The sequence below is a fragment of the Lolium perenne genome, chromosome 7 (genome assembly GCF_019359855.2).
Source record: "Lolium perenne isolate Kyuss_39 chromosome 7, Kyuss_2.0, whole genome shotgun sequence".
NCBI classification, from domain to species: Eukaryota; Viridiplantae; Streptophyta; class Magnoliopsida; order Poales; family Poaceae; genus Lolium; species Lolium perenne.
This window is the reverse complement of record NC_067250.2, coordinates 68,038,261-68,055,540: the sequence shown is the minus strand read 5'-3', so window position 1 is coordinate 68,055,540 and position 17,280 is coordinate 68,038,261. Positions and strand designations below refer to the sequence as shown.

The 17,280-nt window shown below is 45.5% G+C and overlaps 2 protein-coding genes across 2 annotated transcripts; one reads left to right on the top strand and one right to left on the bottom strand.

The window, feature by feature from the left end:
* Window positions 1–1,475: 1,475 nt before the first annotated feature.
* On the top strand, window positions 1,476–2,352 carry LOC139833610 (uncharacterized). The gene is made up of 2 exons (XM_071823930.1): window positions 1,476–1,853; window positions 2,119–2,352. Exons 1-2 carry the CDS (start codon window positions 1,476–1,478, stop codon window positions 2,350–2,352), a joined length of 612 nt encoding a protein of 203 aa, XP_071680031.1.
* A 7,784-nt stretch (window positions 2,353–10,136) lies between these two features.
* Window positions 10,137–11,323, bottom strand: LOC139833609 (uncharacterized). The gene is made up of 4 exons (XM_071823929.1): window positions 11,018–11,323; window positions 10,832–10,930; window positions 10,616–10,738; window positions 10,137–10,541 (listed from the first exon to the last, which is right to left on the bottom strand). Exons 1-4 carry the CDS (start codon window positions 11,321–11,323, stop codon window positions 10,269–10,271), a joined length of 801 nt encoding a protein of 266 aa, XP_071680030.1. The 3' UTR covers window positions 10,137–10,268.
* Between the last annotated feature and the right edge of the window lie 5,957 nt (window positions 11,324–17,280).

Sequence of the window (17,280 nt, the reverse complement as noted above, 5' to 3'; positions counted from 1 at the left end):
ACGAATAACGTATAGTCTGATCGTCACCGTGGTCGATCGTCACCCAGCAGCAGATGATGCAATTTGGAGTCCATGAATCTGTACTTTGGGAAATTGAATAGCAGGCAGCTTGCCCAGAAATATGGAGTGTGGTGGCGGCCGTATAGAGGAGAAAGAGAGACGCCGTGGAGAGGAGACTCCCGATGGTTGATTAGGTAAAGTCCGTGACTAACACGAAAAGTAATACCAGGTCGGCTCTTTTAAAGGTGCGGCTCTTTAAGACTACGTCAGGTGTTGATTAATCTTCACCATCTAATAAGTTGTGCCAAATCCTCACCGTTATTTGTCTTCTGTTTTAATTATATAATAGATGAGTATGTCATTGACTACTCACCGCCTAGAATGTGTCATGTAAAGAGCAAGGACTTCGAGTTTGTAGTTGCTACTGATATTGACAAGAAAAAGCTATTCAACAGTACGGATGAAGCTTGCTACCCGCATGGGTAGCTACACACTCATGCAGTATACCAATATGCAAGCCATATTAACTTGTTTTAGCTCAGTTTCCTAGTAGAATGTGGAATTCTAGTGTATAAAAGTGGTTTCCGAATTTTGATTTGAACTTTTTTTTGTCAAAGTCAACTCAATATTCAAAAAGTCAATGCAAAATACGTTGGTGAGTTGACTTTCATCAAAAAATATTCATATCAAAATTCGGAAACCACTTTTGTACACTAGAATTCCACGTTCTACTAGGAAACCGAGCTAAAACAAGTTAATATGGCTTGCATATTGGTATACTGCATGGGTGTGTAGCTACCCATGCGGGTAGCGAATGCACTCTCTTCAACAGTACTATCTTTGCAAGGAGACACCGTAAGTCTGAATTCTTGTTATCAGTTGTTGGCTATTTGTGCATCCTTCGTATATGTATACATGTTCAATAATTATTTTTCTTTTGGCTTATGATGTTTTTGCAGTTTCTTCCGTTCTCAAGTACTCCATATGCTCAAACTGTTCAACCCCCTGAAACTGGTGAAACTGGTGAAGATGTCGAAGTTAACCCATCGGCATCACTGAATGAATGGCTTGTTCCTGGTTTTCCAAACAGCCAAACAATTGGTGCTGCTCGACTCGTGGTGAGTTCCTTTCCGAGTAGTTTTGCTTCTAGCGTGTCTTTGTAGCGTGTTCTAGCGTATTTTGTTTTCGTGGTGCTCGACTTGTGGTTATTTTTCTCTAGGTTTTTGTAGTGGATCCATCTGATGTATCTCGTCTGGTAGGCTAATAATGTCTGTGTTTTTGCTTCAATGTAGCTTCATATTTTGGCATGTTTTTATGTATGTTAAGGTCAGCATATTATCCAGTGGTATGTAGCAACCATTTTGCTTTGGTATGATGCATTTATAGGTTTGCCAGCAATGTATGTTAGAATTAGTAGGTTCCATTTTTCTCATGTATCTATGTGGCTGCTATTGTATTGGTTATAGGTTTAAATGATGGAGGTGGATCCCGTCTATAACTTGAAGGATCGTTTTGGAGCAAAGCGTTTGCGCCTGTTCATTGATAAGAAACTTCCTGAGGACAAGCGGGATGTTATTGCAAAGAGGAGTGCATTTAAGAGCATGCTTAGTGTTGCTCCATTCACTGTGCCAAATCGCCTTCTTGATTTTATTGTGACACATACGAGTTATCAGCTGCGTGAGTTCTGTTATCATGGGAAGAGAATTGTGTTCACTACAGACATGGTCAGGAAGGTGTTTAATGTACCATCAGGTAACAGGGCTGTTGACTTGATTAACAGGAGTGTTCCATGCCAGCTGCGTGATGTTTATAAGCAGAATAACCCAAGGCCGCCCATAAAAAATGCTGAGAAGGTACTGCTTTGTTTTGTGCTTCAAAATACTTTGTGTTTTGTATATTCCTGATGCTCTCAATACTTTGTGTTTTGTGCTGCAATATTACTTTATTTTTGTATCTTTAGATAGCAGTACAAGCTTCATTAGTTATCTGCCAGTAGCTTATTTTTTCATACCAATGCTCTTTTTACCCGTCGTTGGGTGCTTCTGTACTATCACATATTTGCTTTCTGTTCCTATATTTATTTTGCATTTTTTACTCATGCTTTTTTAATTTTTGTAGGTGTTACTGGAATGTGACATTAAAGATGAGGAAACCATAGTTAGGAGCTGGGATCTTCTTGTGCTCGCAACAGTTCTTAACCCAGGCACTGGTAATATGTTGTCTATGGACTATCTGGGATGTCTTGCCGACCCTTTCTCCTCAGTGGAGCTAGCTTGGGATCAGCACATATTGGATGAATGTATGTTGCATGTTAAGAAAATCCAGGAGAAGAAGGCAAAGCTACGGGCATGAGGTGTCGTGGGTGGTGATTTCTGGATAAGTGGTCCTTTGCCATTCCTTGGGGTATGTTCTTTTTCTTCCATGTTTTCTTCATTTGTTTTTTTCCTGATTTCACATGCTTCCTTTTCTACCAATGTGCTTAAACAATGTGCTTCATGTAGATTGTTTATATGGATCACTTGCAATTTCCTCCAAACTAGCAGGGTGACCCGCGCATTTGCGCGGCTAGATTTATTACACGTGACACATTGGTATTGTTTTTTCATCACTTATTTTGACTTTTGGCTATTTTTAGCTACATTGACATTGATATAACCTTAACAATATGTAAAATAAGACTATTCTACATATTCATTCATCAATAAGAAAATATATCATATTATTGTTCAAGATCTTAATTGGTTCATGAAAACCAATGGCATCCAGTCTTCCTCCTCGTTTGATGTCTACTTTGTTATGTTTTTTCTACCATTTTATCACCTATTATTTTATTTTGATTGCATGTGCCTACAACTATGACATTTTCGTCACTCATTTTGTCACCGACTCAAATATCCCGCCTTTTGTAACCTGGTCTATTGCTTGTGTCCTGCGATGGGATATGAGGTTTGGTCTCTGAAAATAATTGCTGTAGACTAATTTTAGGCATGCACATTGTTGTACAGTAATCATGATTTTGTTGTACGGACTGAAAAAAGAGTGGTTCTTTTATAGAGTTCCTTCTTGGATACAAATTTTTTTAAATTGTGTTTTTTTGAGTGTAAACGCAAGCAACGTGGAATCCTGTAGAGAATAATAACACATTAGTTTCCGATGATCCATCAAGTGAATTTCTTACTGGATGTATCCTTCGCCACCCAGCATTAATCTCGCACAACTATTAAGTCCGAGTCAGCATGTGCTCTAACGTGCACGGTGAAGCCATGTTAGGAAGAGGTTCACAACTCCATTGTCGCTACTGCGCTAGCATATAAATGGCTTCTTGATTAGGACCCTGAATGATGAAGAGTTGGGTTATCATCGTGGTAACGGTGCTGCATGTCAAGTCTCCCTACCCGACGCCTGTAACTGGCTCCCAGCTTGCACAGCCCGAGCTGCACCCCTACCTGCACTGAGCTTGTGTTCGTCGCACGCCCCGATAAGATTTAGATATGGGCACTGCATTCGTCCCCTCCAGACTCCAGCTCGATCGGCGTCCGCTGCGTTCCCGTGCAGACTCGGCAGACCCCGCACTCTGCGTACGATGTCCATCGACCCAGCCTTACCACCACGCCATACATCTGCCGACCCTACTCCCCGCCTAGCATCTGCGGTGGCGCAGGCCGAGCACGCACCCGCGCAACAGCTTTTGAACGAAATCACGTCCCATGCTTGAAAATCGATCGAGGCACCCGACTTGTACTTAGATTCTGTGTCGATCACCTCATGGCTGTGTCGCTTAGCAGAATTCATGTCGAAGAAGAGATCGATGAAGCAATGGAGGCCATGGCGCCGGCGAGACATGACCTTAATTGTGGACAATCGAGGCAAAAGACGACGACCAGGAACGATTCTACACCACCTCTTTGGACATCAATTGGAGGCAACTTGCGCCATCTTGTCCTCCTCCACGACGACGACCAGATCGGCTCCTTGATGAAGATAGATTGATTAGTGAGGATGGAGCTGATCCATGGATACCTTGAGGACCGACCAAGCCGTGTATATATAAGCCTTGGGTAACCATACGTCGACCTGGACTTTCCCGGATCGAAGCGCAGGATCAGACCTGACCTAAAATACCTGATATGTTTGCTCACGTACGACTACAGACGACAGAAAAACGGACGAAACCAAGGAAACGATTTGTATTTTATTATTAGGTATATATATATGTATAGATTTCACTTGCCTTATGCAACTATATCCTCCAATAGCATAAATTCTGCTTGCCTTCTACTGGGAGGAACAATATACTTCAAAAATTGCCACCACAGTAACGACCACATCTTCGTGTGACCTAGTTCCTGTACCACTATCTCTCCTTCTATACTTCATTATCAGTACAAATTTAGACATAAGAAAAAGGAGATTACCTCGCTTTATTTCCTCCTGTAGTGTACGTACCTCCAGTGTAGCGCCGTATACCAATTGAAGTTTACTTTATCCACTAATCAACGTAATATACTTTAGCTTGAATATCTGCAACTGCCATGTACGAAGGAGTCCAATCATCCATGTTCGATGTCCGTGATGATGGTGCAGTGCGTAGCATCGCTAGCATTGAGAACGGCAGTTCCAACTTGCGGCCAAAGATCATGTGTGTAAGTGCGGCATGACGCATGGAAAATTGGAGGCAACAGCAGCTCATCTTACACTCAATCAGGCGGTAGACACCATCCTAGCCTTCGGGCTCATCTTAGCAGAAGTAACATGGATTTCATCTCCTCCTAGAGTTGAGGCCTGATTTAGGAAAACATGATTCCATTAAAATAGACATCTACCGCGTGCATATGCATGTGCTGTAGGCCCAACCGCCTGTCGGCAAGATCGTGGCGGCCGGTCACGCGGCTTCTTCTAGCAAACTCATTGTCCTGCCTGCGTATGCATATGTGCATGATCTGTACGAAACTGGCTGCTCCTTTGATTGTCATCGCTGTCAGCTTCAAGCGATGAACACTTCATCCGATACACGACCGCATATCTAGGACAATCATGAACACGAATAACGTATAGTCTGATCGTCACCGTGGTCGATCGTCACCCAGCAGCAGATGATGCAATTTGGAGTCCATGAATCTGTACTTTGGGAAATTGAATAGCAGGCAGCTTGCCCAGAAATATGGAGTGTGGTGGCGGCCGTATAGAGGAGAAAGAGAGACGCCGTGGAGAGGAGACTCCCGATGGTTGATTAGGTAAAGTCCGTGACTAACACGAAAAGTAATACCAGGTCTGGCTCTTTTAAAGGTGCGGCTCTTTAAGACTACGTCAGGTGTTGATTAATCTTCACCATCTAATAAGTTGTGCCAAATCCTCACCGTTATTTGTCTTCTGTTTTAATTATATAATAGATGAGTATGTCATTGACTACTCACCGCCTAGAATGTGTCATGTAAAGAGCAAGGACTTCGAGTTTGTAGTTGCTACTGATATTGACAAGAAAAAGCTATTCAACAGTACGGATGAAGCTTGCTACCCGCATGGGTAGCTACACACTCATGCAGTATACCAATATGCAAGCCATATTAACTTGTTTTAGCTCAGTTTCCTAGTAGAATGTGGAATTCTAGTGTATAAAAGTGGTTTCCGAATTTTGATTTGAACTTTTTTTTGTCAAAGTCAACTCAATATTCAAAAAGTCAATGCAAAATACGTTGGTGAGTTGACTTTCATCAAAAAATATTCATATCAAAATTCGGAAACCACTTTTGTACACTAGAATTCCACGTTCTACTAGGAAACCGAGCTAAAACAAGTTAATATGGCTTGCATATTGGTATACTGCATGGGTGTGTAGCTACCCATGCGGGTAGCGAATGCACTCTCTTCAACAGTACTATCTTTGCAAGGAGACCTGTAAGTCTGAATTCTTGTTATCAGTTGTTGGCTATTTGTGCATCCTTCGTATATGTATACATGTTCAATAATTATTTTTCTTTTGGCTTATGATGTTTTTGCAGTTTCTTCCGTTCTCAAGTACTCCATATGCTCAAACTGTTCAACCCCCTGAAACTGGTGAAACTGGTGAAGATGTCGAAGTTAACCCATCGGCATCACTGAATGAATGGTTTGTTCCTGGTTTTCCAAACAGCCAGGAATTGGAGGTAACCAATATATCAAAATTTGTTTCCTGCATTAGACTACTTTTTTAAAAGGGTTTATCTGATAATTTTTCAGGTTGCTACCTTAGACTTTTTAAATTGCTGTCGTACTGTTATAGTTTTGCTTCATTGGCTTCCCCTGTTTGCTGCTACTTTTTCAATATAAGCAATTGCTTTTTTGTATGTTTTTGCTAGTAGGCTTATATAAGTGCTTCAATGATGATTTCCACTTGTCTCTTTAGTTCTAATTGAAAGCTTCATTACATATTATTAAATGTTGCTACCTTTTAAATTTTGTTCTTCTATCTGCAAATTATACCTTAGCATTTTTTTAATGCTGCCTTACTATTATAGTTTTGCTTTATTAACTTTTGCTTTTTGCTGCTGCTTAGTTCATGCTGGTTTTATCAGTATTCTTGATTCTACATTTGATGCAACCTATTTTTGCTTCAATAATAATCAAATTTTACTATTTCTTTTGTAGATTCCAGCTCGTTACAAGCACCTGTACGATAAGCATAAGCCTATTTATGCTGCTGATGTCGAAGCAACTATGAAGAACCTTGGTGTTGCGCTGAAACGCATGTATTCTCAGCGTATGTCCGCTCTATTGGTTGACGTTGATGCTCTTATCCAAGAAGGCGATGGTCCAAGTATTGTGTTTCAATCAGAAGCAAATGGTGAGCAAAGCACAAATCCCAATAATGTATCTACAGAAGAACAGGATGCTGCAAAGGATGGACAAAATACAATGGATGAAGGAGATCACAACAGCGGAGATCACAACAGCGGTGATGAAACTGAAGAAGATGTTGACTTACAGACTGATGCAATGGAAGATTATCCGGAGTTCCATGCTCGCAGCGGCATATATACCAGATGTTCCACAGCCTGCAATAATTGTTGATTCTTCGTTTAAACAAGGCTACACTGGTGAGTTCAACTCTGTTGATAGTCCGGTGAGATCTCCGTTTCGTTCTAGTATTCCAGAGGGTGTATCTGCAGAATCCTGGAACCATGCTCCGGATCCTCCTTCAATGGATTTGTTTCCTCAAGGTTCCGAAGAATGGGAGTTCTTCAATGCAATCCCAGACAGAACAAGTCTTAGATCAACTGCTGATATTGCTGCATCTTCTGATATGTGTCCAGTTCCTGTGCCTGAGTTGGAGAAGCCACTGTCTGTCGAAAAAACATCTTGTTCAGCTGATGTGGCTGCTGTGGTTAATCCACCTCCTGCAGCTGTTCTGAAGAAACCATCTGGTGCGGCTGTTCTGGATAATCCAACTGTTGCGACTGTTCTGAAGAAACCACCCGCTGTAGCTGCTGTGGAGATGGTACATGTTGTGGCTGCCATGGAAAAGGCACCTACTGTGGCTGCCGTGGAGGATCCAACTGCTGCGGCTGCTGTGGAGAATAAGGCACCTGCTCCGCCTGCTGTGGAGAATCCAGTTGTTGCGGATTTTCTGAAGATACCACCCGCTGCAACTGCCGTGGATCCTCCGGAGAATCACGGTAAAGAGTCTGATGTGGATAACCTGCCTGCTGCGGCTGTTCTGAAGATTCCACCTGTTACAAGTATGTGCTTTTTGTATATCTTTTTGTGAACATTTCTTGGGTTCCATGGCTGCAGCTTATTTTGTGTTTTGGTTTTTTTTGCAGCAAGCGAGAATGATTCAACCGTTCAAAATTTCATCATTGTTGAAGCTGCTATTTTGGGTGAGCCAAAGACACCAATTGGCCCCAAGAGTGCAGGTGCACTGTCTGTTTCAACGTTTTATAGTCTTTGTATGCTTTGTTTCAATTGGTTGACACACCCTTTGTTTTTCCTTGTTTTTCTTCTACCTCTGCAGATGTCATTATGGATTCTGTTGAGAAAGATGCTACTACTGGGGTAGATACAGTTGATAAGAGGAATAGAGCAAAGAGAGCAGCAAAGGATGAGCTTTCACCTCCTAAAATGAAGAAGATTCGGGTCTCTCAAGATACAATTCATACGTACGACAAATTTGTCATACATGGTCGGAAATTAAAGAGGCAGCCGAAGAATGATATGCTGTGAGTTCACATTTTTTGTTATTTTTGCATTTTTGTTAAAACAGTATGTTTCTTTAATATATAAATAGATGTTGCTTCAATTGATACTACAATGTGCTTCTTTGGTTCAATTTAGAAGTTTCAATATTATAAACTAGCTGGGTTACCCGCGCACTTGCGCGGCTAGATTTCCTCCATGTCTTACTCGATATCATTTATTTTGTTAGTTAATTTGCCCACGGTGCTAAACCATGTTGTTGTACGAACTATTGGTTTTATCTTGCCACCGACTGTGATACCTTCTTCTACTCGATTTATCATTGATCTACAATATATCCATTATCATTCGTAGCTAAATGAATCAAAGGAACATGATCATATTTGACCAGATGTGAATGCATGTCTTTGCTATGTTTAAGAGATATTTTCAAAGATCACCCATAGATTTAAGCCTATCGTTAAATGCGGAATATGACTGGTTAGTATGTGATGATTTGTTCCCGTTCTTACAATAGGGGCTATCCCCTACAGTTTATGCTCAGCAGTTACGGAATACCATGACTATATATATATATATGCTTCAACTCATGATCATCTTAATGTAGTTACCCATTTTATTTATCCAATATGTTCATTAAGAAAAAAAATCCACAATACATCTACTCATCATCATAACTTGTCGGTTCATATATATCGTACCCATTTTTTATTAACTGTTTTTACTTTGAATCATCGCTACCTCGTCGGTTATGCTTCCTTAACATGCATGATATGTTAGCTTCGACATGTAAATTAAATTGTCATTAGTTTATTCTTAATCGGGTGCATAAGAATGGACCTATGTAAATGTTCAGAACCGAGTGATCGCACACATGCACAATGCATAATGCATATTCGATCTACGAAGTTAAACCACATTTATACATATTTCAAGTAGTTATGCATGTAGGCTAGCTAGGAGCGGGCTGGTTGCAATTCAAAACCGAGTGATCGCACACATGCACGATATATAATGCATATTCGATCTACGAAGTTAAACCACATTTATACATATTTCAAGTAGTTATGCATGTAGGCTAGCTAGGAGCGGGCTGGTTGCAACAACTAATTATAGGAACACTGTTATTGTCATCTTGTTTGAAATCATATACACTACAGGAATGGTGTCAGACGCCGACGGCCGGCTGCCCTCGGCGTAGCCACGCCTGGCCCTCGGCGTAGGCTACGCCGACGGTGGCCCTCGGCGTATCTGGTCGGCGTCCAGCTCCCTCGGCACACGGCACAGTGCCGTCGGCGTAGTACCGGTCGTCGGCGTACGCCGTCTATGCCGACGGTGCGCGTTCACCCTCGGCGTCGCTGCCCTCGGCGCCTCGTTGCGTGGCGCCGTCGCCGTTAACGGCAAGCCACCGTACGCCGACGGCCTGGCCCTCGGCGTAGCATGATCCATGCAGCCAGGCCTCCTCGCGGGTGGGCGACGTGGCCCGCCGTGGCGCCGCCAGCTGGGCCTCTACGCCGACGGCCTGGCCCTCGGCGTATGCATGATCCATGCAGCCAGGCCTCCTCGCGGGTGGGCGACGTGGCCCGTCGTGGCGCCGCCAGCTGGGCCTCTACGCCGAGGGCAACCCCCTCGGCGTATGCTTGATCCATGCAGCCAGGCCGTGGACACGCGGCAGAACCTGGGCGCGTCGGGCTACGCCGAGGGCAACCCCCTCGGCATAGACCTGACCATATGGCCCTATGTCAGGGCCTGCCATTTTTTTTTCTGTTTCAGTTCCAGTTCCAGTTGCAATGCAATCCAGTTCCAGTTAATATAATCGACCAAATTTGACCAAATTCACATAAATATCATATAATCGACCAAATTCATCCAAAATCAACCAAATTCGTCATAATTCACATAAATAGCATGAAATCCACATAGTAGCATACAAATACATCCAAATTCATCCAAAATCACCATAATTCACATAAATAGCATGAAATCCACATAGTAGCATACATGGTGCATGTAATAGCATACAAGAGGAGAGTGCCATGTCATCCAATACATAGTAGTAGGTAGCACATGATGGCAAGCAAGAAGCCCGGTGCTGACTAGCGGAGGAAGGACCCGGGCGGGGTGTGTCCGCCCACATCGTTGGCGAAACGAGCAGCCCGGGGTTGCGCTCCGGTAGAAGCTGCAGAAGAACCACCTGGAGAAGGACCGGTAGCACGCCCAGGAGAAGTCGACGGAGAGGCACCGGGAGTAGTCCCAGGAGTAGTCGACGGAGAGGCACCAGCAGAACGCCCAGGAGACCGACCACCTTCATGAACCGGTGTGACCTCGCGCCCACCCGGCGATGCCTGGTTCCCGGACCATCCCGTTCCCTACGTGTTCCCTACATGTTAGCAACTTGCGAGGCAAAGGAAAGTGGTAACTACCGGTTTGGCAAAGAACTTACCTCCGGTGTGGATCCGTAGTAAGTCGCAGCGAAAGCTGCCTTCGATGGCATGATAGGCATGTCCCCCGCCACGGTAACTCGAGCCGGTGGCGGTGTACCAGTAGACATAGAGATCATCATTTCCTGCAAGATAGGTTACAAGTTAGGCTTTGCAGAAATAAAGCATCAAACTGAGACTTGTCATCTACTTGCGCGAGAAGAAAGATTCAGACTTACTGATATATACGTCATATAGGCCGTATTCTGCCTATTCCACTGGGCAGCGGCCTGCTGATACGCTTCATTGCAGGCTTCGAAGGCCGCCTCGAAGTCAGGCTACAATTTCAGAAACAATGAATCTCGTAAACACTTAGCCATGTAGGAAGGAAAATCGGAAAGAGGATGAAAATGAGGAAAACTTACATCGTAGGCGGGTGGACGAGCAGGCCGTGGACGAGGCTGGGGGCTGTCGGCGGTGAGGGTATGCTTGAGGCGCGTGTAGCTCGTGGAGTGGGTAGGCTTGACCGCCTTATTCAGCCAAGGGAAACGGCCATGCGGACGCCCGTGCCCCGACAGGACCAACGACTCCTCGTCGACCGGAATGCTCAAGGGGTCATCCACCTCGGGGTGACGAGACTTGACCATGTCGCAGTAGTCCTCCTTGGCGGCCTTGGCATTGCCGTAGTACTGTGGCTGAGGCAATGCGGGATTGGGCTTCGCCGTCCGCATCATGTCATATATCTGGGCATCATGAAGCACCACCCCAGGTGGTGCCTCGGCCACCTGCATCGCGAAAAGAAAAGTTAAGCGTACCACAAATGAGACATGGCGGGAAATGAATGAAGGTCGTTCCATGTATATACATACCTTTTTCCCCTTGAAGCGGGTATAGTCGCGGTTTCCCGCGCAGTGTGTGCCACCGGTGCCTCGGTTCTCCATGTTACGCCTCGACACGGCTGCAAACTCCTCGTCCTGCCTGAGCCACCTCGCCCTAATCAGCTCCTCCCATGCCTCCCTATGCTGCTTGGCCCACTCGGGACAAACCTGAAAACGCAATACTCAGCTCAAGATAATTCAATGAAAACTTAGCAGCAATATAGAATCTCATTGACATTTTACTCACCGACATGTACTCCTCAATGGTCATTGCCCATTCCTCCGTAGGCTCGTTACCAACATAGTACTCCTTCTTGACCCTCTTACCCTTGTTAGCCCGTAAGGCACTAGCGCTGGTGAACTTTTGGTTGTACCACTGCTGCGGTGTCAACCTCTCGCAAGCGCCACGCAAAGTGAGACGCGCCTGCGTCTCATGCTCCGGGTCCACACGATAGAAGCACTTCAATCATGCATAAATCAGTTGTGAAAGTCATGAGTTAGCACATTAGGGTCATCAACTATGAACGGGGCTCGCGAAATATATGCCTTACCCGTAACTTGGTGGTCACGGCCTCGGCGGTGTCGCGAAGCCTCACGGCAGGGGCATCCTCATAGTCCGCCCAAGTAGTGGCTAGCTTCGTCGGGCCACCGGGGACCGTGCTAAGGGGAGTGTATCTGCCGGGCCGTAACTTCTTAATCGTAGCCCCAAGCAAGCCGTTAGGCATGCGGGGGGCTTGGCATCCCATGTCCAAGCTTGTCGCAAATAAATCACACATTAGTACACATGCCAAATTGTTTATTATGCCCAAGATGAAAATACATGTTCGAAATTTCTGAAGTAGTACACTTACTCATCGCTCGAAGGAATGATAAGGGCCTTGTCATCATGGGTCTTCGGCTCCTTCCTCGCATCGGGGACTCTAGCTTCTCCACGAAGCTTCAAGGGCTTCGGCGCACCTTCACCCTCCATGACCTCCAACTCAGCCCTAGAGTCCGACTCGTGTGTAGACTCCGCCTCCATCTCCACCTCCCCACTAGACGGACCCTCAAGGTACAACTCAGGAGCCACGTCGCCAGAAGCGGAGGGTGGCTCGTCAAAGTCCATGTGTACCCCGCCGCCACCTCGTCCTCCACCTCGTCCTCCTCGTCCTCGTCCTCGACCTCCACCTCGTCCTCCTCGTCCTCGTCCTCCATCGGTACCATCGGCGTAACGCGGATTTTGCACCGGGCTCGATCACTCCGTCTAGGCACTCTAGGAATATTCCTCTTCACCTGCGCCCGACGTCTTAAGCAAGCTCTCGGAGTCTGCCTTGCCGCTGCTCATATTGTTCACCACCTGCATTGAGAAGAATAAAACAGTTAAGCACAAAGACATATTATATGAAGATACTAAGAATAAAAGGCACAATGCAATTAAGAAGCATGTTGACATAATAAAATGAAGATACTAAGAATAAAAGGCACAATGCAATTAAGAAGCATGTTGACATAATAAAATGAAGATACTAAGAATAAAAGGCACAATGCAATTAAGAAGCATGTTGACAAATAAATACTAAGAATAAAAGACCCTCACCAGCCATCATCGCTCTCACGCTCACTCTCATACTCCATCTCTTTCTCTTTCTCTTTCTCTGGCCCACTATCACTATCACTATCTTGTGAGTACAAAGTTGAAGGGTCGACGGGTGGAGGCTCATCATAATTGTCATTCCCCTCAAGTAACTTCTCGAGCATAGATATGTCCTTTAGATCCACCACTGACTCACCACGAAGTTTCGCATCGTTCCCGAGGTCCTCTTGAACAAACGGTTCTAAAATATATTCCCCGAAGTCCTGTTCCTCTTGATAGAAAATCCCCTCGTATGTCACGGGGTCAATGTTGTTGTAATCATCCTCGGAGGGAATCGGTAGGTTACCATGTGGCGATACCGGAAGACGACTTCCCAACCCTTGAGTTCCGCTTTCGGCATGGGTAGGGCAAATAATAAACTTGCTTGGCTTGGTGAGCCACAATAAAGACATCGGCTCCGCTTATAGGTGGTTGAAGGCTTAACTTCAACTAACCCAATGGACTTATCACTTCTCTGTCCACCTATTGGGTCGAACCAATGACACTTGAACACGACGATATTGAGTTGCACGTTCGTACGATTGAATGTCAACTCGTATACACTTTGTAACCTTCCGTAGTAATCAAAGTTGTTGGCTCCTTTGGTGAAGACCCCGGTATTTATCGTTTTGGGATTCGCCGGCCCTTCGGTGCGTCTCTCGTGTGGAAGCGAAACCCATTCACATCATACTTCTCATACTTGGTCACCTCACGGCTACAACCTTGGGAAACACATTTCAACTCATCTATCATATCAACGTTTCTCTCACGGCCCTACAAGAACATTTCAAATTTGTTGTGTGCATTAGTTACGTGTAATAAGAGGGACAAGTCACATGTTGCAATGTAAGAGGAAAGGTTAGAAATTACTTTTTCCATGAACCATGTCACAAAGTTTTTATTAATTCCGGGAGCACCGTCTTTCAGTAGAGTGTCCATCTCCGAGGTTTCGGGCAATTCATCATACGGCCACATTTCATCCGTGAATTCGCTGAAAGGAGAAAATAAGCATTAGACCGAAACGAGGTTACTAGCTGCAAAGTAATTTGTTCACCATTTTACCTTACGAATGGGATCACTTCCTCCATGTTCATAAGCACATATAGCATTATACAATCCTTCTCTTCGTTCTCCAATTTATATTTTGTTCCTTTACCAGCCTTGCCACCGGGAATTGGAATAGTTTTAGCTTGGGGTCATTCTCGGCACGTCGACATTGTAACGAGTGACCGGGTTATGCTGAGTGGGAACATCATCGGGATAGTACGTTGTCGCGGCATCTGCCATCTCCCGAAGGCATATTGCCTCAGCTATGCATGCTTCAATCTTGGCCTTGTTTCCAGTTATCTTTCGAATATACTTAAACTCTCTATCAATACAGAACTGCCAACGAAACTGCACCGGACCACCCAAGAGTGCCTCGTTGGCGAGGTGCACAATGAGATGTGCCATCGGAGTAAAGAAGCCTGGCGGAAATATCATCTCCAAATTGCATAGCAACTCCGGCACTGTATGTTGTAGCTTTGCAATAACCTCGGGACATATCTGCTTAGCACAGAGCGTGCGGAAGAAGTGGCTCAACTGCGCAAGCACTCGCCAGACTTTCTCGGGGATATACCCTCGAAGCATCACCGGCATGAGCCGCTGAATCCATATATGATAGTCGTGACTCTTGAGCCCGGTGACTTTTCCCGTCGAAAGATTAACTCCCTTACTCATATTCGAGCAATAACCATCCGGGAACATCACGACGTATTTGAGCCACCTGAATGCCTCCTTCTTTTGGATGGAATCAAGGCAGAAGTTGGCATGCGGCTTGAACCAATTCTTTTGACGGCCAATAGGATGCTTCATGTGTAATTTTTCCCTATCACAGAGGATCTCAATATCGACTCTAGCCTTGACATTATCCTTTGACTTCCCGGGAATGTTCAGGCATGTGTGAAAGACGGACTCCGCGACATTCTTTACAGTGTGCATCACATCGATGTTATGGGGAAGTTCGAGGTCCTTGTAATACTCGAGCTTCGTTAAAGCCGCCTCGTGAGTCCAGTTGTGCGTTACACCATATCCCTCAAATTGATGGCCAGTTGGCGTCGCTGCCGGCACGAGAGCACGTAGCTCGGCTTCAACAAGTGTACCATCAAACTTCGGCACATCTTTTTTTTCATGCACAACTTTGCCCTTCTTGAAGTTCTTTTTGTCTTCTCTAAACGGATGCCTCCTTTTGAGGAACTGTCGATTCGTGTCAAACGCAACATACTTGCGACCCTTCTGTAGCCAAAGGAACTCAAGCCGATGCCTGCACACTGGGCATGGCCACTTACCAGCTGTACACCATCCACATGTTAGGGCGTACCCGGGCATGTCATGCATGGTATACTGCAACCAAACTCTCATGCAGAAGTTTGTCTTCGATGCTCGGTCGTACGTCAATGTCCCGTGGTGCCAAGAGTGGTTCAAATCTTCCACAATCGGCTGCATGTAGACACTCAAATTCTTCCCCGGGTAATGAGGGCCTGGAATGATCAGCGACAGAAACATGGTCTTCCTCGTCATTAGGACTCCGGGAGGGAGATTGAGCGGAATAACAAACACGGGCCAGCAACTGTAATTGGCATTGGACATACCATATGGATTGAAGCCATCTGTTGCTATCGCAATTCTGACATTCCGAGCCTCGGCTGCCTTAAGGCGGTGTTTTGTATCGAAGTTCTTCCATGCCGTACCATCGGATGGATGTCCCATCTTCAACTTCTTGTTTTCGTCCACGAATCTCTTCCCATACTTGTGCCACGTCATCTGTTTGGCTGTCTCCTCGTGCATGTAAAGCCGCTGGATTCTTTTTATGAATGGGAGATATCGAAGAATCGACTTTGCGGTGCTTGACTGCCTCACCTGACCATCCTTTCTCGTTACCTCTTCGTACCTAGACTGCTTCTGAGATGGGACAAGATTTGTCCTCCGCATACTGTCTCCAAAATAGAACGCAGCCTTTCGGACAACAGTCTATCCTTTGATAATCCATGTTGAGGTCCTTCATAATTCTCCTCGTCGCGTGCAGGCTTTGAGGCAGACAATGATCTTTGGGCAACATGTTACCAGTTGTTTTCAGACTTGCTTCAAAGCCCTCACGGGTGGTGTTGTACCGGGTCTTGTCGGCTAGACATTGGGAGATGGCATCGAGCTGAGAAATCGCGGCGCCCTCGTACAGAGGCCTCTTTAGCGCGGGCAATCATATCATAGAAGGCCTTCGCGGTTGGCTCTGGTTCCTCCGGTTCTGGCGGCGCCTCCGGTTCTGGCGGCGCCTCCGGTTCTGGCGGCGAATCCGGGACATCGGCATGGACGAGATCATCTAGAAAGTCTCGAGATCATCTAGAAAGTCTCTAATTCCATCGTACGCATTGCCATTGAGCCGCTGCCGCATCACCTCACCTCTGTCACGTTCGCGCTCATCAAAGTCGATTTCCGTGACGTACCCATGCATATACCCATATTGCAGAAGGTGTCTATACATTTCATCCTTCCCACGACGTTGACGCTTCACGCAGCGAACACAGGGGCAAAGTGCCCGAACCAGCCCCTTTGTACCACGCGCTAACTCATTCACTAGAAAATGGGTCTTCCTTGTCCACTCATCTGTTTTCTCAGTCGCACTAACACGCTCATTGTACATCCATCCATTATCAGCCATCCTCTGCTTTATTGGGAGCCAAACCACAGACATAGCATTTATATCAAATAGGAAATTAAATGCATCATATTTTTATTTATTTTACCGGGCGAAACGCATGCATCAACCTACATCTCTACTAGGTGGGCTCCTAGCAGCCGCCGGATCCGTAGTTGGCTACGTTCTCCATGCTCTACCCCGGTCCAAGTCAGAATTTCGGCAGCACCTCCCCGCTGCTCTCCCGATACACGTCTCGGCAAAAAGCCGAGAGGATGTGCATCCGGAGAACAACGGGGAGGCGCCGCCGAAATCCTGACTCGGACCGGAGTAGAACATGGAAAACGTAGACAACTACGCATCCGCCGACTGTCCCGTAAATGCCGCAAGCGTTATGGTTCAAAATATGCGGACCACTAATGCATATTTATCCGCGTAACGCTCGCGGACGGGAAGTGACACCTAGGTTACGCAACTGGACTTGGAAAATGAATCTAGTGACATAAGAAAATGCGGAGAAGGGGAGGC